Source organism: Neopsephotus bourkii, unplaced genomic scaffold (genome assembly GCF_033783945.1).
Source record: "Neopsephotus bourkii isolate Nb327-2 ecotype Australia unplaced genomic scaffold, CSIRO-AGI_Nbou_v1 NB_659, whole genome shotgun sequence".
Taxonomy (NCBI): Eukaryota; Metazoa; Chordata; class Aves; order Psittaciformes; family Psittacidae; genus Neopsephotus; species Neopsephotus bourkii.
Window position 1 is genome coordinate 256,139 of NW_026901158.1, and position 26,222 is coordinate 282,360.

Here is a 26,222-nt window from a genome sequence, read left to right on the forward strand (position 1 = left end):
GGCTCTTGATGTGCACCATGCCCGTTTTCTGACCACCACCGTCCTCCTACGTGCCAGAAAGCTGCCTGAAGCCGCATGCCTGATGCCGAGCCTTAGCAAATGACACCAAGAGCAGAGCGCAGGGGATCTGGTTTATTACTCAGCGGAAAGCGCAATTGAAACCCCGGCAGACCCAGTCTAGCCCTCCTGCACCTCCAGCGGAGGGACCGGCACTGCTTTGCCCACCTCGCTCCGCCGGGGCTGGGGGCTGCAGGAACCGTCCCCCCACCTGGGGGCAGCGCATCTCCCGGGTGCGGCGGACGCATGCGTGCGGGCTGGTGCGGGCTGCCCCTGTCTCTGCCCCCCGGCCTCGCCGCAGGAAACCGGCTGGCGGCCGCGGGCCGGCGCCGGGGGAGGCGAGGGGTTAACCGGGGTGGGGGCATCCCGGGCCGAGAGGTGTGAATTCCGCCCGCTCCCCCCCGCCCCGGCTGCCGCTATAAGAGCGGCCGGCGCGGGCTGGGGGGAGCCACTGCGGCGGCTCCTCCTCGCTGGAAGCCCCGGCGCTTCTGGCTGCCCTTTGAAGTCGGAGAGGGAGCAGGAGGGAGGGAGCGGCTGGGGCCGCCGCTGCTCCGATCCACCGCCACCACCGCCCGGCCCCGGAGCATCGCCCCGCCCGGCCCCGCCGCCTCCAGGTACGGCCCGTGCCGCCCCGGCTCCCCGCGCCGCCCGCCCCGGCTCCCCGCATCGCCCGCCCGGCCCGTCTGCAGCCTGCGGCGGGGCTGCCCCTGCCCCGCGGTGCCGCCGGCCACATCCCTCCCCCTCCTGCAGCTCTCTCGTATTCAAACACGCAGCTCTTACCGGCCGGGGATAAGCTGGGAGCGAGCTCCGTTACTGGCTGCAAGTCAGACGTGTCTGGGAGCTTTAATGAGAACCAAGTGTAAGGCAAGTCGCAGCCACCTGTACCGGGATACCCGGCCAAGCGCCGCGCTCCCATCAGTCAGTGCATCTGCCTCTTGGAAGGGGTGTCTCGCATGGGAAGGACTTTTCCAGCCTAGCCAGTTCTGTGGTTCTGTGCTGGACCCTCTCCCCGGGGGCGGCCGCGAAGGCGAGGTGGGACCTGGCGGCCCTCTGGAGTGTCTGTAAGCCCTGTACCACAGCCGTGCTGGCAATCTGTGTTTGCAAACTGCTGCAAAAGCCCTTACAAGAAGAAAAAGGGGTAGGAAAGAGTCTCTTTATGTTGCAGGTCTGCAGCACCGCTTCCACCTCCCTACTTCCCAAAGGTTCTGCCTAGTGACTTTTCAAGGGGAATTAATTTAGGGGAGAACACTTTTATTTTTGCCTTGCAGGCATGAGCTGCTTTGATTGCCTGGAAGCTTGATTTCCTGAAACCTGCTCCTTTCTGGCTCTTGCACTGAGGTTTACAATAAAACGCATTGTGGTTTTGAGCTGAGTTTTATTTCAGAAAATGCTGTTCTGGGTTACTCTTTTGTGAGGCAGATGGAGTAAGATGAAAGGCTGACACTTGGGATACTTAATTTCTGCTCTTTAATTGCAGGTGGTTTCTCCTCTATACGAACAGACTTCTTCCCTGGGAACAGATAGGAATTGGAGTGAACAAATTAAAAAAGGAAAAATGTTGGCTGTTAATTGAATTTATTTATTTATTTGTTTATGAAGCCTTTCATCTTGCTGTTGCAGGAACAGTTCTGTAAATGGGATGTTAAGATGCACTGCTGCTATAGAGCCAGGGATACCTCCTGTTACTCGCTGCCTCTTGTGCAGTACTTGCTTCTGTGTAAGACGTACTCCCTTTCTAGACATGCTTAGAGCTCCAGCTCACACTGCTGGGATCAGGTGCAGCCAATGGGAACCAGTGTGAATTTGTGGTTTGGAAGATGACAGCTGAGGTGGGATGTGGACTTTGTACTGTGTTAATGCTTCCACTGATTAAATGTAACTTCAGGATGAAGCCCCTGCAGCCGGTGGTGGCTGGTGTCACTTAGCTGACTGGGAATGCTGAAGAGGATGTGTGCTGTGTAACTCCTGCTCGTGACAGGCTATGGGGCTGGGTGAGAGCTCTGCTTAGTGTGGTGTTTGGTTGTTTTCTAGGATGAAGATATCTGAGGGGAGGTGGAGCAGCATCTCCCTCAGCACACAATCCCAGCTGAAAGGCGTTCTGGCCCTTCTCTTTGTGGGCAACGTTGCCTTTGTGATAGCTCAGGTAAGCACATTGCCTTGCTGGGAGGTCTCTGGGTTTTAAAATGGTGTGTCTGGGATGGGTAACCCCCAGGACCTGCAGGGCTGGTTTGTGCATGCATCAGGTCTCCAGCATGTGTGAGGATGTACGATTTGCCTTAGCTCTTTGGTCTCGGCTTAACCTAAGTTGTACCTCCTGTAGCATGCATAGGCCATTTCTAGGGCTCTGTAAGGCCATGTTTGCTCTTGGATGTGCACTGCTTCCTCAGTCCCTCCTCCCACAATAATGAATAGCTGGGACCCCCCCCAGAGGTTCTGTGCCCTAAAGGGATGCCAACACCTTGTTGAGGGCAGGTGTGTAGTGGTGGCACTGCTGGTGGAGCAGCTCCTTTCCCTCTGTGTGGTGACACTGCTGCCCACAGTGGCTGAGGGGTGGGGGTGTCAAGGACCTTCCTGAAGTGACCAACCTGTCCTTGCCAAGAGACCACATGGGCTTCCTCAGCCTGCTAGCATCCACTGGCATGGTCTCCTGCTGCAGAGTGGATTTGCAAGGGTTTGCTGAAGCTTTCAGTAAAGGTTTTGACTGCAAGTGGCTCTTCAGCTCCCTGAATTTGCTTTGGAGCAAGAGTCAGGGAACACCAAAAGGCTTGGAGGGTTCAGGGTTGTTTGTGAGCTTGGTTTTGCCAACTGAGAGAAACAATAAACATTTCCTTTCCTGAGGAATCCCAAATATTGCCATTTCATTCCAATTTGTAATGAAAACACAATTGGAAAAATGCAGGGCTTCTTGCAAGACGGAAATCTCAAACTTGACCTCGGATGCAGAGGGAAATGCTCGGTTGCTCAGGGTGGGCTGGATGGGGGATATCCTCATTCCATCCAAGTGGTGCAGGTGCTGACTGCTGCTGCTCTCTCCACCTTCCTGATGGTCCAAGCAGGACGTGGCGCAGACCTCCAACAGCCTGGAGGAAGGGGCAGACGTCACTGCGTACTGGTGGGGCGAGTGGACCAAGTGGACGGCATGCACCAGGACCTGTGGGGGGGGCGTCAAGTCCCAGGAGCGGCACTGCCTGCGGCAGAGGTACGGCCCCAGCTCTGGGGGTGGGAGCTGCAGCTGGCTGGGGATAGCTTCATCCAGGAGGTCATTGCTCGGTAGATGAGCACTGGTGAAAAGGTGCTGTCTGGCAAATGCTGCTCATGCAGAAGGCAAGCATGGCCCTGAGCCCGCTGCTGTGAGGACGCTGTGCCCTGGGCATTCCTGCCAGAAGGGCCAGCTGAGCTATTCCTGTGCTGGCCTTGAAGTTTCTCATGTGGGGATTAGTGCAGATGGGCAGCAGATGTGGCATAAGCCCATTCCCAAGGCTTCTGGGCACAACAGTGAGGACACTATGGGTGCAGAGTTGGTCTGCTCTGTGTGTGGCTCTGCCCTCTGGGCTCTGTGGTTGTCAGAAGGCACCTTGCAAATGTTGTCCCCAGGCCATCATCCCCATGATCCCTCCTAGGATACTGTAATATGCATAGTGGATGCTGCAGGTAACAAAGCCAGAGAGACCTTTTCTATGAACTTCTGTGGGATTGTAAAAGATCCCTGTGTGGTTCTGCTGCATGGAGACTGATCTTGCAGAATTAGGGAGAAGTATATTTAAATGAGGGGAAAGAAGGGTTTCTGATCCCATTCTGTTATTTCTTTATTCAGAAGAAAGTCAGTGAGTGGGCTGGCTAATAAAACTTGCACTGGAACATCCAAAAGATACCAGCTCTGCAAAGTACAGGTAAGGATATCCTTTTTCTCACTGGGAACACTTAATATAGAATATGAAAAGCTATGATTGCTTCGTGCAATGGCATTTCTGGTCCGCTCAGAGATGGGACAACATTTATCCTGTAGCAGTCACTATGTTGCCTCTCCAAGCAGCTGGTCTTCCCTTTTTTGGTGCCCATCACCACTGTGTCAGGGCTTTGGGACTTTTGCCGGCACTGGCGGTCATAAAACCCAGTGGGTAGCTCTTGTACCATCTCCCATGAGGGCTTCCCCTGGCTGTCCCTGCAGTGGGAGGAGGAGGAGGATGATGTGGCTCTGGATGGGGCAGGCAATGGAAACACTCCTTGCAGCCAGTTAAGATGTGCCAGAAACCTTTCCCACACTTTGTTTTCATCAGGATATTAATGTATCCCATTTTAGGAGTGCCCTGCAAACGGAAGGAGCTTTCGAGAGGAGCAGTGTTCATCATTTAACTCCCATGTGTATAATGGCAGAACATATCAATGGAAACCTTTATATCCTGGTAACAAGACATTCTTTGTGTGTTTCATAATGCTTAGCCAAATATTTTGATAGTTATGATGCTATAGCCTGCAGGAAGGCTCCTCCTCTGCTGTTTTAAAGTGATTTTTCAGAGACACAATCAACTGTCTCCCAAGCTCAAAGGCACATTTTGCAGCTGCAGTGTAGCTTAAAAATAAAATAACAACATGAATTTGTGGCTGTAGCCTGTGTAGGTCGCATCCCTTGAGGACCAGAGAGCTGAAAGGCTAAAGGAGGATGTGGGAGCGTGGGCTGATGGGCTGCGCTGGTAGGGAGAGTCTGGCTCACCCAAACAAGTGTCCTTAGAGCTGGGGCCATTGCTGGCTGTGTTGTGTTTTGGTGGCACTTACTCACTCCACACCCTTCATGTGCTCTGCCAGATGTCGCTGAGATGCAGTCAGTTGGCTTGGTCACCCGGGTGAGCAGCACAGAGCTGCAGAAAGCTCGTGGGGGTCAGAATGAGATCTCTGTTTAATTTTTAGGCACAAAACTCCCATCAAAATTGAGCACTAAAAAAATCATGGCCAATTTTTAGAGGTGTTGGGAGCCCTGGATCCTGCTCCCAAGGAGGCAGCTCCCAAGTGCTGGTTCTCCAGGTTCACAGTGCTATTTGGGTGTCTAAAAACAGAGATGGGATCTAATGTGACTTTCTTATTTTAGGGGTTTCTGTAGATGCCTAAGAACAAAACTATGCTTCATTAAATTCCTTGTTGCCTCCTTCTATGTGAAACAAGCCCCTGTCTTGCCAGCCTTTTTGGCAGGGTCAGCGTGATAGGACTTGGCTCATGGTAGCCTGCTTGGCTATAGCTGCTTGGCTGCTTTGTCCCTTTCCTATAGCAAGGGGACAGTTTCTTTAAACACACTTGCTCTTTGAGATGATTCACCAGAACAGTTACAGTGAATTGTTTTGTGTTTTAGCAGGCGTTCACGTGGCTCCTGGGGGATTTGCAGGATAAGTTTTGACACTGATGCTGTCTTGCTTGGGCACACAGGCCAGTGGGTATATGCTGCTCACTAGCTGGAGTTCAACACTTAGTGCTGGGCTTCTGATGCATATATGAATGTCATTTACTTCCTGTGGATATTGCCAATGGATGCAGCCAGCCAGTTGCCTCCAGAAAGCAAAGGGTGACTGAAGTCCAGCTTGGGTGAATGTTTATGGAAAGGTTCTTATGTTTTGAGCTGCTATGGGTTTGACTATAGTCTTACTTGTGTATGTATTTATATGTCTATGTTAATTTAACTCATGTATTAGATGTTGATATGTAAGCATGCATATGTTTTTATGTAGTGTGTACATATATCACTGCTGCAAGTCCTTGCACAGAACAATGGCAGCTGATGCTTCAGTGCCTCCCTGGGCTGATGTTAGTGGTATCTGTAGCATCAGGAGAGGCATCTGCTCCTGGCAGCAGAGGGCTGCCTGGCTGCGCAGAGGCTTGCAGCAGTGGGCTGCCACACTGTCAGAAGTGCTATCTTGTGTCCAGCATAGAACACAAGAGATGGTGGCTTCTGATCGCTGGCTGCTGTTTAGTTGTGCTGCTGCTGCTGTTTAGTTTGGCAGAGATTCATTGACATTGGTAGGATGAAAGTTTTTGTGTTTCTGTTGTTTTGAATGTATCTTTATATGCTTTCCCCTTAGATGACTATGTTCACATTTCTAGCAAGCCCTGTGACCTCCATTGCACCACTGTGGATGGTCAGAGACAGTTAATGGTTCAGGCTCGGGATGGAACATCCTGCAAATACACTGATTTCCGAGGGGTTTGCGTGTCTGGAAAATGTGAGGTTGTTAAACATTATAGCAAAAATCTTGTTAGTAGCATTCAGAAAGCTACAATGGGTGCAACATTTGCCTGACCCTCAATCCTCTGTGCGATTGTAGCCGATTGGATGCGATGGCATTCTCTTTTCCACCCACACCTTGGATAAATGTGGAGTTTGCCAAGGAGATGGGAGCAGCTGCACTCACGTCACCGGCAGTTACCGGAAAGGAAATGCTCATCTGGGTAAGGCTGCTGGGGACCTTTTGCTTTATTTGAATCAGGGCTATTTTTTTAAATCAACTTATCTTTTTGTAAATTGCTTGCAGCTCTTATCATCTGCCTGCTTCAGCTCTTCCACGTGTTCTATGTGTGTTAATGCCACTTGTGATTTGGGCAGGGAAAGCCTTCCTTAAAGAAAACCAGTAACTCTGCTTGGTGCTTGTCAGAAGCCTGAGGTCTCTGATGCTGAACGGTGAAAAGGGTTATGCAAGAGGCTGGTGCCTATTTTAGGCTTCCTCATGATCCAGTAAGACTAGAAAGAAATGACTTGTTCTAACAGGAAGCAGGGATATTTTGAAAGACCAGGATTTCCAGAATTAGTGAGATGTGAAGCAACAGAACCTACTTGTCCTAAATACTGCAGTCTGACTCAGGAATAATAATCAGTGCGCTCTGAGGATCAGTTTAAGATGGAACCGGCTGTAGGAACTTCAGTGGCCTTAGGAGGTCTTGTCCCATCACTTACCTAGTGCTAAGAGGCCTCGGAGTTGTAATCTCTTGCTGGGGCTTTGGGAAGACTGCCTAGCACAGGGTTCAGTACTGAACCACAGGACTGCTTCACTAGCAACAAAGCAGTCTTCAGGTATAGATCCTTGCAGCAGTTTAGATAAATGTGATACCTGTGCAGGTAAAGGTTGCATCCTGTCCCTTTCTTGCTTGTGTTTTTCCACCGTAGAGCCAGGACGTGTAGTTCACACAGTTCTCTCTTATTGCTGAGGTTCTGTTTGCAGCCTAAATTATCAATATGAGTTTTTTAATCCACTGCTTACCAAAAATGATCATAGAAGAAGGCCAATGGGCTCAATAGTTGCAGTATTGCTTCAGTGTGTTGTTCAGAGTATCTGTTACAAAGTTCCTTTCATTAATCTGTAGTTTCCCATAGGCTATTCCCTGGTAACACACATTCCTGCTGGAGCAAGGGATATCCAGATAGTAGAGCGGAAAAAGTCTGCAGATGTTCTGGGTGTGTATAACCTCTTGGTACTTCCCTAGCATGTGTGCCTATGCTAGCTAATGCTTTTTCCAATGTGAGGCAGAATGTGTACATAGAATATTACAGAATATTGCACCATGTTGGTGTAAATCACAAGCACGTTGTCTAAGCCAGTGCATTTCTCCTTCCTTTAGCCTGAGCCCCTGGTCTGTATGTGTCACCACTCTGGTTGCTTGAATGCAGAAACTGTTGGTCAGTATTACTGCTGCTTCAGTGTGGTGTGCTGGATCACGGATAGCCAAGTGACTTCACCTCTCTTGTGATCTTGATCTTCTGCTTGGGGAATGGCCACATGACAACAGCACCAAGGAGCTGTGACCTGTGCGTTGCCTTTCTGAAGTGTTGGTGGCCACAGCACCCATCTCGGAATGGAGATGGTGGAGCTGCTCAGGAGAAGTGTGGAAAAATCTGGAGGTGCCCAGAAGAAGCACAGTTGCTCACTTGGCAGAAGCCATTGTGCTCTGCAGCCTCATGCGGCCATGTGCAGGGAGAGGGAGACTTGAACGGAACAGGAGGATGTAGTACAGTCCCTGGGCTAGTTCTGGATGATCTGTCTTGGGTCACTGCTGGGTCAGGGGGCATCAGCTCAGTGCTCCCAAGGGGGCAGCTCCTGCTGTTGGCCATCTGACACTCTTGCTGTCTGCAGAGCTGTGATTATTCAATGTTCATGCTGTGCTAGTGCCAAAAGGGTGAGAGGAGCCACAGACTAGTGTAAGCCATATACTCAGGAGCTTGCAATGTAGAGGGATGCGTGACCGGAATGCAGGGCATATAATCACATGATAACGATATGTGTTGGAAATAAGTGACAAATGCATTGTAATATGGGAGAAACACTTGTTTTATTACTGTGACACTCTGGTTTTTATCCCGTGAGTGAACAAGTGGCACTATTGCATTCCTCTTGCCTTGGGATGGCACTGATTTATTTTTTTTCCTCTCCTGTTGGAAGCTGTGGCTGATGAAGCTGGGTACTATTTCTTCAATGGGAACTACAAAGTTGACAGTCCAAAGAACTTCAACATTGCAGGCACAGTGTTTAAGTACCGCAGGCCCATGGATGTTTATGAGACTGGCATAGAATATATTGTTGCACAAGGACCGACAAATCAAGGGTTAAATATAATGGTGAGCTTTGACTTTTCAAGTTAGCAGTGCTGGGGCTGATGGGGAAGAGAAAATCTTTGTTGGATTGGGAAAGGGGTGGGCATGGGGCAGACTCACAGCTCCCTGGGCAGCTTGAGGAGGGGAGTGGGAGTGAGGACTGTGCCTGGTTCTTATTTTATTTGCATCAGTGCTGTTGGATGCAGGCAGGGCTGTGAGTAGTGAACGTGGGCTTGGTAACTCCCCTCTCTGCAGTGTGAAGATGCCTCAGGCACAGATGGAGGATTTCTCTTCCTTGGCATTTTTATCCAAGTTACCTGGCAGGAAAAGTAAAAATAAGAAATTGGGCCAGACAGCTTAGACAAATGCACAAAACTTAAGCCCCAACTCTATTGAAAGCAGCCCATTTAAAGTCAGGCATACAAAGAAAAGTCATCTAATTTTCTTCTGGGCAGTGCCATTGCCATGTAGCTCCAGGCTTCTCTGGAACAGGGAAGGAGGGATGCTTGGGTGCTTATAAAGCGTAAAACCAGTAAGAGGTTGTAGTGCATCATCTGTGAGTCCCTATCCCCAGTAGCCACAGACATGGGTTTGCAGGTGATGGTCAGTGACTTCTCAAGGGGCTCTCTGCTCACAGGAGGAAGTGTGACCTGTGGCTCCCAATCCCTGTGCTGGGGCTAATCCCTGAGGCAGTGCTGCCAAATAACTCTTGGAAAATGGTGCTGGGCTCCAGTTGTAAGAAGCTGGCAGCATGAATCACAGAGGCATAGAGTACCAGGTTGGGAGGGGACCCCAAGGGTTACATGGTCCAACCTTTCTTGGCAAAAATACGATGGAAAACAGATCGGAAAAGCAAGGTAGATTCTCACCAACTGTCAAGTCCAAGATGAATCACAAGCTTTGCATGCCATATACTCACTGCATCCGCTGATCGTTTGTTTGCTAGGTCTGGAATCAAAATGGCAAGAATCCATCCATCACATTTGAATACACCCTCCTGAGGAAGCCACACTCAAAAAATCTGCAGCCCATCTACTACACCTTCTCTGAGTCAGACAGCGAGGAAAGCAGAGAGTTCGATGGAGATGTGCCATTGGGTTTTATCCAGCACAATGCAACCTATTTTGGGAAAATCTCCAGGGAAAGGATAGACTTGGAGAACCAGGTGTTTGGAAGTCAGGACATGGAGGAAGATTTGAACTTGAGCAAAGGTCAGGAAACCAATGAGGTCTATGAAAGAGCAGAAACAATTGACTGTGAGCCAAAACTGAAGGGCAAACAACCCCAAGGTGAGGAGGAGACTTGGGCCTCAGTGTTGTGTTTCTTGGAGCTCTTGTTGAGCAACGCTCGGTTTCTACCTCTGCTGATTCTGCTGGCTCATTTTTTTTGACACCTTGGAAAGTTTTTAAAACATCTCTGCTCGTAAATCCTCTTTGCCCTTCAGGTTCTGGTTTCTGGTGGGTGGGGGGTGGCCATGGGTAAGGTCTCCCCGCTGGTGCCCTGCTGGGCTTTGCCTCATGCCAAGGACAGGAGAGAGCCCTGGGTGCACAAAGCTCCCTGACACATCTGCTGTCACCTTCTGCCTCTCAGTGGCCTCCAGCAACGTCCCTCCTCCTCCTCCCGTCCCTCGGGCATCCCACCACCAAACTGCCTTGAGTGCATTCCCAGTACGGCTGCATGGGCTCTGGGTCCAGGACAGCATCTTCCTTTCTGACCTCTGCTATTGCTTGGGGCAGTGCTGGCAGGTGCTGAGCTCTTTTCTGGCCATGTGCTAGCAGGGTAAGACCCACAGAGCTGCACCCCCTTCTCAAAGGGGTACAACACCATCAGTTTTCTCCTCCCCAGGAATCCAGCTCCTGCCTCTGTCCCCCTGGGCTGCTCAGGCTCTGCCATGTCCCTGCTGCTGCAGGCTGCTTTTGCCTCCCAGCCTGAATGCGTTTTGTGGTTGTCACTGTTGTTTTCCCCCTGTTGGCTCCAATCTAGATTCAAACGTAACCAGGTCTACTTACCAGACAGACCATGGCGACAGAGGCTTCGACCCCAGGTTCACCTCGAGGGAATTCCTTTTGGAGAATGCCATCACGGACAAGCTGCGGGACAAGACCTCGGACTCCAAGGAGCTGATGCTCAACATGACCATGAACAGCATCTTTGCCCAGGGAGACCCAATCAACTCTGTGGGGTCACAAATTGACAGTCTTTATGTTGACTATGAGGACACTGATGGTGGTGTGACCTACACCAGTAACAGCACTTACATGGAGCTGAGCAACAGCAAAACTGGCAATGCTTCTGCAGAGACACAGTTTTCAAATGCCACTGTCACCATGAGCAGCCCTCAAGGGAACAGAACTCACAAAGCAAGGTAGGAGATATGTCCTTTAATTACAGTAAATCCTATTTATTGCTATTCTTGCCTCAGCCCTGTACTCAATGCAGACCCCATTGTGTGCTTTCTGTCTGCTTTGGAAGCCCAAAGGTAAGTGGGGGTAGAATGTTGTATGTGAATACTTTCTGTTGGTGATTAATTTGGAAGGAAGGGCCAGGGGTTTGGGAGCAGAAAGTCAAGAGAGCATTAAACAAGAGGAATACTTGCTGTCCTCCTCAGTGGGGATGTTGGCAAGTCCATGCTGATGGCTGTCAGCTTATGCATTGCTGTCTGCCTGTCATAGCTTGTTATCAGAGCCATGACTACAAGGAATCGCGTTCCTCTTGCCTCTCTTGATGTCCTGCTCTGATTCCCCAGGCCCTTCCTTCTGAGTTCTGATGCAGCAGAAGTTGGTCTTGGCCCCTTTTTACCCACCCTGTTGACTGCCACTCTATCCTCAGTTGTGTTGGCAGGAACATGCTCCCAGGCATGGCCCTGCCTGTTTTAACCTGCTGCTGGAGAGGCAGAGTGGGACATGAGGAGCTCCTTGGTAGGGCCTGCAGAACTAGCCCAGGTTTGCTGCTGTGACAGAAACAGAAACAGTGAAGTTAGTCACAGCTTTGACAAGAATATCAAAAGCTCTCCAGTGGCAGCTCATTGACTGGTATTAGGATTGCCACTTGGGATTCATTTTAACAGCTGGTTTGGACTGGTAGTGTTACAAAGTGCAGTGGGAAGTAATGAAGAATTAATCTAGCCATAGTAGCAGAGTTTGTCCAGGCAAGGATGGGCTGGGTGAATGGGAGCCTCAGGTTACTGCCTGTCCAGTCTGTGTCTAGCATTTTACGGAAGTGCCCTGATGCTGTCTTGGGAGCAGATTTTAGTCCCAGCCCATGGGAGCTCATCCCCAGTGTAGGCACACAGGGCTGAGATGGGACCATTGCTGCAGGATAGCAGTTAACGCTCTGCGTGTAGGTACTGGTCAGTGCATCCCCCAGAGAGCTCGAGCTGCCACTGAGGCCTTGGGAGTCATCCAGGTCACAGACCCACAGCTGTGGGTTTGAGTCCCACTGTGCACCCCCATGGCACCCACTCCTCCCCTGTGGGTCTCCTCCTGGCTATGCTACCTTGACTCTTCTGTCTCCCAGTCGCCACCAATAAAACATGGGTTGTTATGCTGAGCTCCAGAAGATAAAGTGTAAAGCACTGAGCAGGTGCTCTCCAGCTGTAGTCAGGTGTATTTCCCCACAGCTTGTTCTAGATTATGCTAAAGACACTTATGCTAAGGAAAATGTTCATGTAGGCAAATGTATCAAGAAACTTCTTAAGGATAGGCACATTAAACCATTGCCAAAGGTTTGAGTCTGTCATCTCGTCTTGTGGCTTCGTGTGGAAACTTTGCCTTCAGCTGCCAAAGCAAGCATTGCCTTAACCCTCTGACAGATAAGGGCAGTGCTGTCCCCTCCCTGCTTTCACATGCCATGGGGTGAGGGAGGAGGTTCCCTGCCCCTGGGGGCTCCGCAGCATGCTTCCTCGACTGGCCCCCTGTACCCCAAACCTCTCTCCCAGTAGCTGTTAAATGGGGCTAGTGCCTTCCTCCTCCTAGGAATACAGTGACCTTTATGTGTGCCAAGTGTCAGAGCAGTCACAAAAGACTGTCAGAGGTTCTAGTAGCGTTTTGTAGTGCTAAAAACCACTTGCACTACCCCTGGCTGCCTGTCTGTTGAAGACATGGGGCAGGGGGTTAAAACCCTTCAGGCGTGATACCCAGCACTGCTCTCTTTCTCCACCCACCTCCTCCCAGTTCTTCCCTAGTTCTGTTCTACAGCACTTCCCCTTCCCACCACTCTCTCTAGAATAAATGATGAACTTTCAGATATAAGTGTTAACATGCAAAGATGTTTTGCACTAGCCGAAAGGCTGTGTCCAGGCCCAGCTGGAGCTGGCAGCTGGCACAGCAGGATAAAGCCCCTGCTGCTGGTAGGAGGCAGGTTTGGGTTTGGCATGTCTGGGGCAGGATGCTGGAGGCAAGTGAAGAGCGTTGGGGATTGGACTTGTTCCTCCAGGAGGAGGGGAAGGTTCAGGGACAGCTGGAAGCTGTGCTGAAGGGAATGGCAATGGGGCACAAGGGGAAACATCTTGCACTGGGTGGGGGATCCCCATCCTTAGAGCTCAGCTAGACTGGACTGTGCAAGGCCCTGTGGGACCCAGTCTGTTACTGGGGTCAGCCTAGGTCTGGGCAAGAGCATGGACTTGAGATCTCCTAAATCCTTCGCAGGCTTAGCTTGGGATGGATGGTGGCTTTTGCTCACTTTCATTTCATGTCAATGAAGATGTACAGGAAGATAATCTCTTTGCATGCTGTATCCAACAAGTCTATTCATGTGGGGTAGTGTTGATTAGAGGTGGGCATCTTACTTCTTGGCAAACAATTGTAATTCTTAGTGTGGATGGAGTGTAGGCACATGTTGCACCAGTGTGGTGTGTTATAATTCCTCTTTGGGAACAAACCTCCCTGGGCAACGTCAGGTGGGTGACTCTTGTGCTGTGGTAGGGATGCAGTGCTGTTTTTCCTCTCCTGGAGTGGAAAAACCCTTTCCATGGCATTCCAGGGCAGATCTGGGCACCCTTTGTCCTTTACTCCGTGCTGTTCGTGCCATGTGCAGCCAGGACTGATCCTACAGCAGAAGCCATGAGTTTCCCTCTTTGCTTCAAAATAAAAACTCAAATAAACCCCAGAACTGTGAGCCCAGGGCTCTGGCTGCTGACCTCTGGTGTTTGTGTGCACTCCAAAAGATTCTTCTTCTGCTACAGGGAATGTTTTGGGAAGATGGGCAGCCCAGACCGCAGCTAGGGTCATGGGATGGTGATGACTTCCGGTGCTGTTGCATGCTTGAAAAGCAGAAGCAAAGTGCAGGCAGGGAAGAAAACACTTGTCTTCATCATAAAGCTTATAATAAAGAGGAGAAAGAAAAGCAAAAAGCCCGGCAGCTTTGTGGGCCAGGGTACTGCTGTTGCACTTAGAGGAGAACAAAATGACAGTTTTGTCTTTGCTTGAAGTGGTAAGTGATCAACACACTGCCCTGTGACCAAATGTCTGATTTATCTGGAAAGAACTTGTCCCTGCAGCCTCATTATCCATGGAAGCAATCCTTTAGTTAGGATAACATACATTAAAGGGATGCTGTTACGGATCTTCTGTACTCAGCTGTGGCATAAATCTTATTTTGAAGATTATTTTTTCCTTTGAAGGGAGAGGAGCCCCAGTCACAGGGAATTGGTGGCCCTAGACCGGAGGATCTAGGTACTGCTTTTTCTAGGCAAAGTATAAAAAGCAGCTGTTGTATTTTAATGGATTTTACTGAAAACTCATCTTGTGACCCCTCTCCTGGCTGGGTGGCAGGAGGCAGCACATGGGGCTGAGCTGGGAGCAGGGGCTGATGTGGGTCCCCAGGCAGAGCTGGTTTGGGAAGATAAAACACTATTTATAGTGAGCTGAAGTTGTTATTTTTCCACAAAGAAGAATCGTATTCATTTCGGTTCCCTTTTAAACGCAGGAAGCAACCATTTGCCAAACTGACAGAGACAAAATCAACAGGGGAAAATGAGATTGTTTTTTAATCCTTCTGGAGGCTCAGTGCTGGCGGTGGAAGGAGGGTGGGTCCGAAAGGAAATGGCTGGATTCTCCACAGTGTCCTTTTAAAGGTTGATTTGATAGACTGGACCTGAACGTTTTCTTACGAACAATTAAATAAGGCAATTTCAGAGCTTCTGCTGCCTAGAAATCTTACAAGCTGCATATCTTGCCAGGCCAGAGACAACTGGATGTCAGGATACGACCTTGTACGCTATTTCAGTGTAGCCGTCTCAAGGGTTTGAACAAAGGTATGAGAACAGAATTGAAGCCTTCTGTTGTAAAGGTGCAGTATCCCTGGTGCGTTAAACCTCACAGCAAGTAGGATGCACTGAACTGGGATAAGCTGTTATTCTTGGTTTGACAAATGCTTTTTCATACACCAGGCTGACTCTGTTACTCCTTTCTCAATGGCATTATGTGTTTGAGCGCAGCATGGATATGAGAGATGCAAATTGCCTGCCCAAAATAAACCAAACCAAAACAAGAGTGGCAAAAGCAGTGGGTAGGCAAATGGCATGCCTTGGTGTTTAAAAGCAAAGTGTGCTTTGAAAAGCAAGCTTAGAAACTCCTGTGCCACATGTTGGCTTTTGGACGGAGCGAGCTGCTGAGATTTGAGCAGCAGCAGGCATGCCTGGCCCCACAGCCACAGGGGAGGAGATACTGCACCTTTAGTCGCTGTATGCCCAGGGCCAGGTGTATTTGAGCAGAAAATGCAAACTTTGTTAAATTCTGAACTGTTTCTACTTGTGGGTATTTTTATCCCATTCTCTCTATTTCTAGACAGTGGAAGCTCTGCCTCTAACCGGGCTGGGGATTCTACTTGGGGCTCAGGACAGGTATGTTGTGAAACAAACCAAACCAATTCAAACAAACAAACAAACCCCCAAAACTCAGAACCGCCAAACACAGTAAATCCCCTCCCAAACCCGAACCCAACCGGACTGCAGCTGCTGGCAGATGTGTGTGTCTGACGTGGCCTATCACCGCTCGCCTTGTAAATGCCTTGTTTTGTTTTGTTTTGTTTTTGTTTTTCTTTTGTTTGCTTATCGCTAGAAACAGATTGAAGTTGTTAAGAAAGGGCCAAGGTGTGAGTGCTGCTGACATGTACAGGTGGAAGCTTTCCTCCCATGAACCCTGCAGCTCTACATGCACCACAGGTAGTTATAAGAAGCAGCCAAATTCTGCACAACTGCTGAAATCACCTGGTGTGTGAGTCACTTTTCTGTCTGTTAGGGATGGGAAGGACCTGGTGCTGCGTAGGGGATCTCGCAGTCTCTGGAGCTGGTTTGGCACAACCCCAAATCTGCTCTGCCTGGGTGCGAAGACTGCGGGGGCCAGGTGCTGGTGCCTGGCTTGTCCATCATCCCGCACAACACCCTCCCTTGGGTGGGCTCCCAGTGCTGCCTTCACTTCCCAGCCCAGCAGGGATGCCCTGGGGCTCAGCAGGATCCCCAAACCCCTGCAGAGTCCCATCAGGTTACCTCATTTTTTTAGTTCCTCCCCTTTTTGAACCTTGAGCAGGGTTTGAAACCCTCTGCTGCTTCCCTGCATGGTGAAGTTCTGAAGATTGTTCAGCTCTGGCAGGAAACAAAACGGTGTTTGCCTTTTTGATTTTGTTTCATTTCTCCCACTCCTCCTACCCTGGAGCCTGGTCTCAGCTGCGAGGGTATAAATCTGGAACAGCCATGTAGACACCAGGATGTCAAATCTGGGCCTGTGTTCTTTTAGCATAAGTTCCCCCTTTTTGCCTCTGGAACCTTCAAACCAGCTGATCTCTCTCCTCCTTTACCCCTTGCTAAGCCCACCACTTGTGATGAAGCATATGTGGGGGTCATGTGCTGCTCCCCAGTGGCACAGTCCCTGAAATGATCCAGATTTGCAGTGCTCCTGGAACTGGAAAGTAGGAAAAAAGGGGGAGAGAGGGGTTTGCAATTGAAGGGCATCTCTTAAAAGAACAAATTGTAAGGATTTTATTTTTTAAGCATTTGTTCTTGCCCAGCAGACAGACCCATGCCCCAGTGTGCCGGCAGCAGGAGCTTTCCAAGCCGTCCCCAGGATCCCATCAGCCACGTGTCTGGGACATTTTTGACTTCTTTGATCCTCTCGAAACAAATTTCCCCCTTGTCCAGGCCAGGCTGCCCTGGTTTTGCAGCTAGCAGAGAGAGGTTTTACTTACATTTCTTCTTTCTCATTGCCCTTTCTTAATGACATATCACAGAGAAGCAATACCATGTCAAGAGCTGTAGATCTTTTTTTAGTTTCATGTAAACCATATGTTCCCGAGAGCTGCAGTTCTTGTTACCTGTAGCCAGAGCAGCCGCCTGGTCCCCAGCCAGGTCCCAGAATGGACTTAACATTTACTCTGGCACGGCAGGCTGTGAGGGAAAAGGTCTTGGTCTGACTACACTGACTGCCTTCTGGGGGAGCTGGAGGTGCCTCCTTGCAGAGCCCTGTCCTGGCCCACAGTGCTGGGTGCCCCTGGGGAGCACCCTGCTGCAAGCGGGGTGTACTGCACACAGAGCAGGTGGATGGAGCGGGTTGGGGACTGCTTGCTGTCGCCTCCACCCTTGAACCGGGCAGGGTGGGAGCTGCCCAGCAGACGCGTTGCCCCGAGTGTTTCCTATAAAACCGAGTTAGTCATGTATTGATCTTGGTGGCAAGCCCTGGCAGGGGTGGCCGTGCCTGCCTGCAGAAGCGGCCAAGCTCAACCGCACTGCCCATGTTGGCTGGGTGACCGTAGCGGTCCTCCCCTCCCAGCAGCATCCATCCCACGGGCCAGAAAGCCTGGCTTGCTGCTGGGAGGAAGCTTTGGAAAATGCAGCTCAAAAGAAAAAGCAAAAAAAAAAAAAAAAAACAAACGAAGTTTGGATGTCAAAATCACCAAGCGTCCTCTGTTGTGTGTGTGTATTCTTTTTGAAACTAGGAGTGATGTCCACATATGCGATGTGTGTTCGCTATGATGGGATCGAAGTGGATGATACATACTGTGATGCCATGACCCGTCCCGAGCCCATCCATGAGTTCTGTGCTGGGAGAGAGTGCCAGCCAAGGTACCGCCTCAACTGGGCGCTCCTGGGGGGCTTCGTGTTTCCTCTGCCATGGATGTATCTGGGGAGGGGGTCGGTGTGGATTTAGTGGTGGGGCAGCAGGGATGGCCTCTATCACCCCAGTTTGCTGGAAGTCCTGCAGAATGTTTCCCGTCTGATGTGGCTCTTTACCTGAAAAGCAGCCCTGCTGCTGGTCTGTAACATGGGCTGTGCTTGTTGGGAGGTTTGCAGCATCTGCAACTCTGCGTAGGACAGACCAATGTCTGCTGAAGCAAGGATGACTGCAGTGGTGTCAGACTATGGACAGGGCAGGGAGAGAAGTAAAGTCGTCTGGTGCATGCCCTGAAATGGTGTCACTTGTGAACACTGCAAAGCAAGACTACAGTGATTCCAGGGACCAGGAATGGCACCTGGACAGGGCTTGCTTTTGCCTTGGGGAATTGTGAAGGAAGAGTGGAAAGGAAAGCATGTGCCCTTAGCAGTTAAAAGCTAAAAGCCAGGGCGGGCTGCCACTGAGGCAAGAAAAGCGTTAGAAGGTGGATGGTGCAAGTGCTGGGAGCCCTGTAGACACCATGAGGACCTTAACCTCTACTTGCATTAACTTTGTAGTTTTTTAGCACAAGCATTAGGGGTCTTTTCATGCTTAGATTATCTCACTGGTGGTTTATAAGGCTGCTCCTTATAGTTGTGCTGTTTCTACTCCATGGGCTTGCACTGTAAGGGGGAAGAGCTGCTCTGTGATCACTGGTGATAGCAGCTTGCTGGTGGGTAAACGGAGGAACCTAGGAGCTGCCGGGAGCAGCCAGGGCAGTGAAGCACATTCATCGGGCAGGGGGGATGCTTCACGGGCTGCCAGTGCTTTCCCAGCAGAACGTACTAGGAGAGTTTTGCCTCATCTGGATGGGCTTTGGTTTCATCTCCCTTCTGAATTTAGGTGGCACCTCTAAATGTGTGACATCTCCCTATGGCTGCTGCTTGTGCCCAGAGCCCTGTGCGTGCAGTGGGGATGTGTCTGTCCTGCTCAGTGGCAGCAGCGGTGGCCCTGTGTTCAGAGGGGCTGTGAATTCTAAGCCAGTTAAATTTTTACATCTTCAACTTATTCTTTAATTGAGAATTTCTATAATGTTACTGCACTGTAAAGATCTTTACTTTTTATGTCTTTCCCCTTGGTTTACAAGCTGTTTCCCTCTTGTAACATCAGGACAGTTGTGGCAGGGACAGTATGGGGCTGATAGTGTCTCTCAGCAGATCTCAGCTCTTGCAGCCCATTGCATCATGACATTAGCAGAATTAGACTGATGCTGGTGCATGAATTTCTGTCCAACCAGGGCGCAGACAGCTTTGTGTAACATCATTGCTGGGATTCACAAGGTGATAGATGATCGTGTCCTCATCGTACTTCAGAGGCTCAGGCATAAAGGAAAGGGCAAACATGGGCTGTAAGCATGGGAAAGAAACGTGCTGCACACACAGGGTTTTGGCTGGGGAGTGTGCAGCCTGTGGTAGCAGGCACTGGGCAGCAAGGGTATCAATTCGTGCCCCACTGTGCTGGTGTCTCCTTCCTCTCTGGTTTTAGCATCCGCCCCTATGAGCATGAGCTCAGGTCTGCTGGGTGAAACCACCAGCAAACACTTCCATCCCTGGCAGTGTTCAAGGCCAGGTTGGACGGGGCTTGGAGCAACGTGCTGTAGTAGAAGGTGTCCCTGCCCGTGGCAGGGGCTTGGAGCAGGAGGAGCTTCAAGGTCCCATCAACCCAAACCAGGCTGTGATTCTGAGGTATTTCAATGATAACAGATCCCATCCTAGGGGAAAACCTCTTGCACACTGGCAGCCTGACCGCAGCTCGCTGCTGCTGCAGCTATCTCCCTCCATCTGGGAGCAGGCAGGGCTTCCTGTGGGATGCTCTGGCTTCAGTCCAGCCTTTCTTGCCCCCGCAGGTGGGAGACGAGCAGCTGGAGCGAGTGCTCCCGCACTTGCGGGGAGGGGTACCAGTTCCGCATCGTCCGCTGCTGGAAGATGATCTCCCCGGGGTTCGACAGCTCCGTCTACAGCGACCTCTGCGAGTCCGCGGACATCACGCGCCCGGATGAGCGCAAGGTCTGCAGGAACCCGGCCTGCGGGCCGCAGTGGGAGATGTCCGAGTGGTCCGAGGTAGGTCCTTGCGGGGCTGGGCTGAGCAGGGGCCTGCGCTGCTCCGTTCCGTTCCGTTCCTGATTTAAGCTCCTTGGTGCCAGCTGAGGCTCTGCCCTCAGCACACCGGCTGCAGTGCACCAACGTGCATCAGGAAATCTTTTTACCTGAAATGAAGCCCTGAGTCCTCTCCAGCACGAGGAAGCCACTCATGAGGCCTTTGACTGCATATGAGGTACTAGCATTGCCCATTGAGATGGGGCAGGAGCCCGCTGCTCAGGTCCTCCCACCTCTACTTCCTTGGCAGCCTCTTCGACCAGGGGAGATCCCACCTCATACGTGAATTGCGTTCCTATAAACTTCCCTTCCCCACCTGCAATTTCTCTGTGACTTGTGGAGAGTTCAACCTTTTCCCACTGTGCCTTAAGCAGATCCCTGAACAGTTGCAAGATGGTTTGGAGTGGTGCAGTGCTGCTCCTGTTTCAGCTTGTTGTTTTGCTTGGGAAACCCTGTGAAAGGGTTTGTGTCCTTGAGTTCATCTCCAGGCATAGTCAGTGCTCTGGCATGTCCCTTGCAAATGTAAACCAATGGAAACAACCAAATCCGTGCCTCTTCCTTGGGGAGCTGGGGCTGGCCTCCAAGCTGGGGTGGCTTGGGAGCAAGTCCCCTGTCTGCCATGGCCCGTGGTGCAGGCAGGGGAGCGCAGCGTGGCTCACGGCGTATGCAGCGGGTGTAACTGTGCCCCGTGCTTTGCCAGTGGGAGCCAGTGTTTTACAGGAATCTGTGTTCTCCTCCAGCCTGTGTCAGGGAGTGAGCTCTTGAGACAGTCCTGGAGTAGTCTGTACTTAGCCAGCAGCAAAGCTAATCTCATTTGGATCCCATCTGGAGCCGGGTGCCAAATTGGCTGGGGAAATAGGCACTAAAAAAAAAAAAGCAAGCATATTTCCAGGACCTGAGGATTAACATATCGAGCGGCGTGTCTGCGCGCTGCGCTGTGACACTTCCCTGCTTTATGTTATGCACGAAGCAAATGTGTGTATGTGAGACTGTAGTAACTCAAATCCAGTTCTAAATAATGTCACTGGGCTGCGCGGTGCCAGATTTATCCGCAGCACAGAAACCTCAGTTGTGCAGTTTGGGGAAAACGCTTTCCAAAGAGGGGGGAAGGAGCAGGCTGCTCTGGGCAGGTGCTAGGGGAGAGCTCACCCTGGCTGCGAGTGACAGCTAAAACCTTTTAGCTCTGAGCAGGCGTTTCTGGGGCCTGGGGCAAGATGCAGCCCTCCTGCACCTTGAGCTGAAGCTGCTGAGGCGTCTTGGGGAAGAGCGGTGGCTTTGCTAGGGACAGGCACAGAAAGCTGCCACCGTCTGCTTTTAGAGCTCGTGTTCACAACGTAAAGCCACAAACAAAGCCCAAACCCAGTCCCTACCGTGGTGGGACCCTGCTGATGCCGTCCCATTCCCTCCCGGCAGTGCTCGGCGCGGTGCGGGGAGCGGAGCGTGGTGACACGGGACATCCGCTGCTCGGAGGACGAGAAGCTGTGCGACGCCAGCACCCGGCCCCTGGCCGAGAAGAACTGCACGGGGCCGCCCTGCGACCGGCAATGGACCGTCTCGGACTGGGGACCGGTGAGACCCCGGGGTGGCCATCACTGCCGCTGGCCCCGTGTGCAGGCTTGCCTGTGTCTCTGGTGCTGGGAGTTTGGGGTCGGGCTCGTTACCCCTGGCAGCTCCAGCTATGATGAACCCGCAGGCAGCCTGCATCCACTGCCCACCTCCAAGTAATTCTGCTGTTTGGCTCTTCTGGTGCCCGTGTCACCTCTGCCAGGGGTTGCCCACCAACGCTGTCACCCTGACTGACCACCTCGGCTCTGCCCGTGGCACTGGGGGTGATCCAGCATCCTCATGGGTCCCACGACTTCCCAGTAGGTCCTCCTGGAGCTCATTCCTTGTGGGGGACAAGGTGCAGGAGGTGTTAAACCATAAAAGACCTGTCCGAGGACCTTGGTGGGTGTCAAACTCCTCTTGTCTCTGCTGCACAGCGTACCATGACAATGCTGATGCTTCATGCCCAGAAAATGAGCCTTTTCCTGTTTTTTTTTCTCCCCCCTGCTCTTTTCCCTGCCTGCACAGTTCTGCTACAGAGACCCCCTCCATCCCAAGCTATTTTTACCCAGGTTTTGATGCATTAGTGTCAGCTAAAAATAAGCAGTTTCCATGGCAGCGGCAGTGCTGTGGAACACCGTGGGGCTCCCGCGGCCTCCACCGGTGCTCAGCATGGGACTGCCTGCCCCGGTGCAGTGCAGGGGAATATCTGTAGCCACTTGCCTTGACCTCTTCAAGACCCCCTCGGGGTTCCCTGCTCGTTGTTTCCCCTCTTGCCTGGCTTGAGAGGTGCTGAGCTTCACTCAGCATGGGCACGATGGCACCGTGGGGTACGCGGCTGTGGTGGGGCTGCCCAGGAAAGGATGTGCTGTGCTTCCCTGCAGCTGTTTTAAATTGAACCTAAATAATGCCGCCATGATTTGGGGAAGGTGGGGGTGGGAAGGTGGCTGAGCCCTCTGGAGGCATCTCTGCCCTGATGTGGGGATGGAGATGGAGCTTCACTGCCGCTGCTGAGTGCCGCCATGCCTGGTGTGGTTTCAGTGCAGCGGTGGCTGTGGGCAGGGCAGGATGATCCGGCACGTGTACTGCAAGACCAGCGATGGGCGCGTGGTGCCGGAGTCCCAGTGCAACCTGGAGACAAAGCCGCTGGCCATCCACCCCTGCGGGGACAAGAACTGCCCCTCACACTGGCTGGCACAGGACTGGGAGCGGGTAAGTGCAGCACTCCTGGGCTGGGGTGGCTGGAGCAGGGGCTTGGTTCTGGGTGGTGACAGAGGGGGAATGCCCTGCGGCGGGTCTGGGGTGCGGGTTTCAGAGGCCCTGCTTGCGTCTGACAGTGCAACACCACGTGCGGCCGGGGGGTGAAGAAGAGGATCGTGCTCTGCCTGGAGATCATCAATGGCAAGATCAAGACCCGCAGCAGCAGCGACTGCGACGTGGCCAAAAAGCCTGTGGAGGAGACGACGTGCTTCGAGCGGCCATGCTTTAAGTGGTACACGACCCCCTGGTCGGAGGTGAGCGGGGAGAGAGCCGAGGGCAGCTCAGGGCATCTGGGGGAGGAATGCTCCTTCTTCAAGGTGCACTTGCCCAGAGTGCGTGGTGGTGCCCCATCCCCTCATACCTAGGGTCACGCTGCCTGCAGTACCCCAAGGAGCTTGGTGAATCTCTACAGGGCACAGCCCTCAGGGGAGCACCCAGGGGGCCGCTTCTGCTGCTCTGGCAGCTCTGGTACAATTGGGACTGGCTGTGCTCCGGGAGAAGAGGAGCGAGGGGAGGTGTTTGGGGTCAGCCTTGGCTTTTTTCTTGCTGTGAAGGGCTGTAGCTGGGTCGCTGCAAGCCCTCTCTAATGCAGCCTTCCTCTTCCTGAGGCTCTGGGCATCACATCTTGTTTGGTCTTGCAAACCATTATTGCAGCTTGTAATCACCCAAAGCAGCCTTGCTGTAATCCCAGCCCCCCGAGGTGCCCGAGGGGCAGTGGGCAGCAAGCACCAGCCCAGGCACAGCTCTGCAAACACAGGGTGCTGGAGGGGGATGTGGAGGTGCTTGCAGCCACCTTGGTGCCACGGAGCAGTGTCTGGACTGGGCCAGCCCATTCGTGTCTGTTTGCAAAGAGCAGCAGGAGAAGAGAGGGTCACGGTGCCAGGGGATGGGAGCGCATTCATGTATCCCCAGGCAGAAGCTGCTGGAGGCAGCAAAGATGGCATAGGGGGCCAGTGGTGCTGGACTGAGACATGGCTTTCAGCCAGGGGAAGAGTTCGGCTCCCTGCCCTGCAGCCTCCTGCAAGCACACCTGTTTAGCAGGTTCTGGCTTAGCACAGGTCCGCACAATCTTGGGGCCTTGCCTCAGCCCCTTTCTCTTTACTCCAGTGCACAAAAACCTGTGGCATCGGTGTGAGGATGCGGGATGTGAAGTGCTACCAAGGGAAGGACATTGTCCGAGGCTGTGACCCGCTGGTGAAGCCAGTGGGCAAGCAGACCTGTGACCTGCAGCCCTGCCCCACGGAGCCCCCAGGTGAGCCCCACTGCCAGCAGCACCCCCCAGCCTCAATTGCCGCTGATTTCCACCTAAGCAGCATTGGGCAGCGTCAGCTCCTACTGACCACCAATTTGATCATCGTCCCGGGCCCTTCTCACTCTGTGCCCAAGCACTGGGGCTCTTTCTGGAGGCAACTCCGTTAAATGGAGGGGAGAGTTCAAAAGAAGCGTGTGAAGACCTTAGGATAAATGGGAGCTTTGGAGCACTGACTCAGTGCTGTTTGTGTGATTCCAGATAATGTCTGGGAACTTGCATCTGTGCTGTAATTCTAATGATATTTGGTCTTCAGATGTCCTGCAGGATTTGTAACTGTTTCGTTATCTGAGTCGTCTGCTGGCTCAGACTCCCTGTGATGTTTAGTGAACACACGGGTCTAATCCTTTAATAGGATCTGGGAATAAGGACAATGTGGGAGAAAAGCATGAAAATGGGAGACAGGTTTGGGGTTAGCTTTGGGCTTGTCTCTGGCCCTGCTGGGTGCTCTCTGCTCCATGGGGTCAGGGATGTGGCATGGTGCCTGTGAGGTGCCTTGTGGCCCCTGTGTAGCAAGCTGCCTTCGTGTTTCATGCATCCTATGGACTTTAAGCAATATATATATATAAACACTATGGTTTTGAAGCAAAATACTGCTCTGAAGGGAGCTGGGAGAGTGTTGAAGCAGTCTCTGGCCTCCTCCCCGTCTCCAGCAGCTCGCTCACCCCTAACTCCTGCTGTAACACAGCTGGGTTACCATTCCCTTTCTCAAATAGCCTCTTTGGTGCAGAAAGTGCAAGTACGTTGGGGTTACTCCATGCCCTGCCAGGTCCTTGGCTTGAGGCAGCTCCCTGCCAGGCTGCCTTGGTGGCTCCAGCAATGCCTGGGCAGCTGTTGCACAGGGGAGAGCTTTAGCCTCAGGGCTGGGATGAAATGAGGCTCCCCAAATCAAGCTAGGCATGGTGGAATGGGTCAGCCTTCTCTGCCTTTGCATAGGCTGACAATGGCATTTATGGACAAGCTCCATGGTGTCTTTCAGGTGGTGCTCTGCCAGATAGCAGGCAGGGAGGTGGCAGTCACGGCCAGGATGATTCCTTGCACAGCCCCTGGTGCTTAGGGCAGGCTGTGTAGAGGGGGGAATTGTGCTCATTAGCTCACAATAGTTTATTTTTTCTTTCTTTTCCATGTTGGTGCCTTTTGCCTTCTCTCCCCCAGACGACAGCTGCCAGGACCAGGCAGGAACCAACTGTGCTTTGGCCATCAAAGTCAACCTCTGCAGCCACTGGTACTACAGCAAAGCCTGCTGCCGCTCCTGCCGCACACCCCACTCCTAGTGCCCAGCAGCACCGGGCTGCGCTTCCCACGGCAAGGGCTCCCTGTGCCATTTAGTAAGCAGAACACACCCCACAGACTGGTGTTAAGGAGGCCTTTGGGTTGTTTGTCTTTCCCATTGATGCAGAACTACTCTCCTGGTCCCTCTCCTGTGTAAGGACCGGTGCTGGCATGGCTTGGTTGCAAAGCTGTTACCTCTGTACATTGGTACCCCCCATTATCAGATCTGTACATAAAGTCGTGTATATTTGATTCCCCCGAACTGCAGACACATGCATGTGTTTCACAAGGTCTTGTCCTTTGATTTCTTTCCTCTGTGCAAGTTTGGGGTTGACAAGGGGAAGGGGTGAACTCTGTGAAGTCCAAGTTTCCCTTCACCAAGGGGGTGAGTGCCTTTCTCCTAATTTATCGTGAGCCCTGCACTCTCGTTAGCTGCGTTAATGTGGTGGAAGCCGATGGTTGTTTGCTAAATAAGCTCCAGCCCAAGCCCTTCTTCTGTAATATGTAGGTGTATACTTTCTCAGAGAATTTTATCTTATAAGCCAATGTTAGTTCCATAGTCCTTCCAACCCGCCCCATAATGCTGACATATTGTATATAATATGGAAACATAACTGCACTTTATATCACAAAAAAAGACGTGCTCTTTTTTAATATATTTGTTTACAGACAGTGAACTTTATCCATATAATCATTAATTTGTACTCATATGTATATTTTAATAAAGTTGTCATATTTATGGTGGTATCTTGTTTTATTCTCCAGTTTGTAGTGAGTGTTTGCCTTGTGTACTTGGGAACACTGCAGTTTGGGCTATGAACTTGCTCATCCATAGTCTCGAGAAACAGCAGCTCTAAGTCAGGAGAGTCGTGGCTGTTTGGACAGGGATGCACAAGGAAAGGCCCCAGCAGTGGGAGACTATGGGACCATTGCTCTGGGTTAGGGGCTCTCGGGGGTTATATGTGCAGCTTTAG

At 51.7% G+C, this 26,222-nt stretch overlaps 1 protein-coding gene across 8 annotated transcripts; it reads left to right on the forward strand.

The window, feature by feature from the left end:
* Positions 1-220: 220 nt before the first annotated feature.
* Positions 221-25,995, forward strand: ADAMTSL2 (ADAMTS like 2). 8 transcript variants are annotated; one of them, XM_061352368.1, is made up of 19 exons: positions 221-671; positions 2,089-2,200; positions 3,114-3,256; positions 3,872-3,947; positions 4,358-4,460; positions 6,123-6,268; positions 6,366-6,489; positions 7,409-7,489; positions 8,472-8,647; positions 9,570-9,834; positions 10,607-10,988; positions 15,682-15,785; positions 17,552-17,678; positions 19,613-19,826; positions 21,276-21,431; positions 22,449-22,619; positions 22,745-22,921; positions 23,775-23,919; positions 25,132-25,995. In XM_061352368.1, the coding sequence occupies exons 2-19, from the start codon at positions 2,090-2,092 to the stop codon at positions 25,248-25,250; spliced, it is 2,820 nt and encodes a 939-aa protein (XP_061208352.1). In that variant the 5' UTR covers positions 221-671; position 2,089; the 3' UTR covers positions 25,251-25,995. The 8 variants fall into 8 exon arrangements, with proteins under 8 accessions (XP_061208352.1, XP_061208353.1, XP_061208351.1 ...); XM_061352367.1 differs by having other exon boundaries at positions 226-671; positions 9,570-9,912; XM_061352369.1 differs by lacking the exons at positions 15,682-15,785; positions 17,552-17,678 and having other exon boundaries at positions 224-671; positions 9,570-9,912.
* Positions 25,996-26,222: the final 227 nt, after the last annotated feature.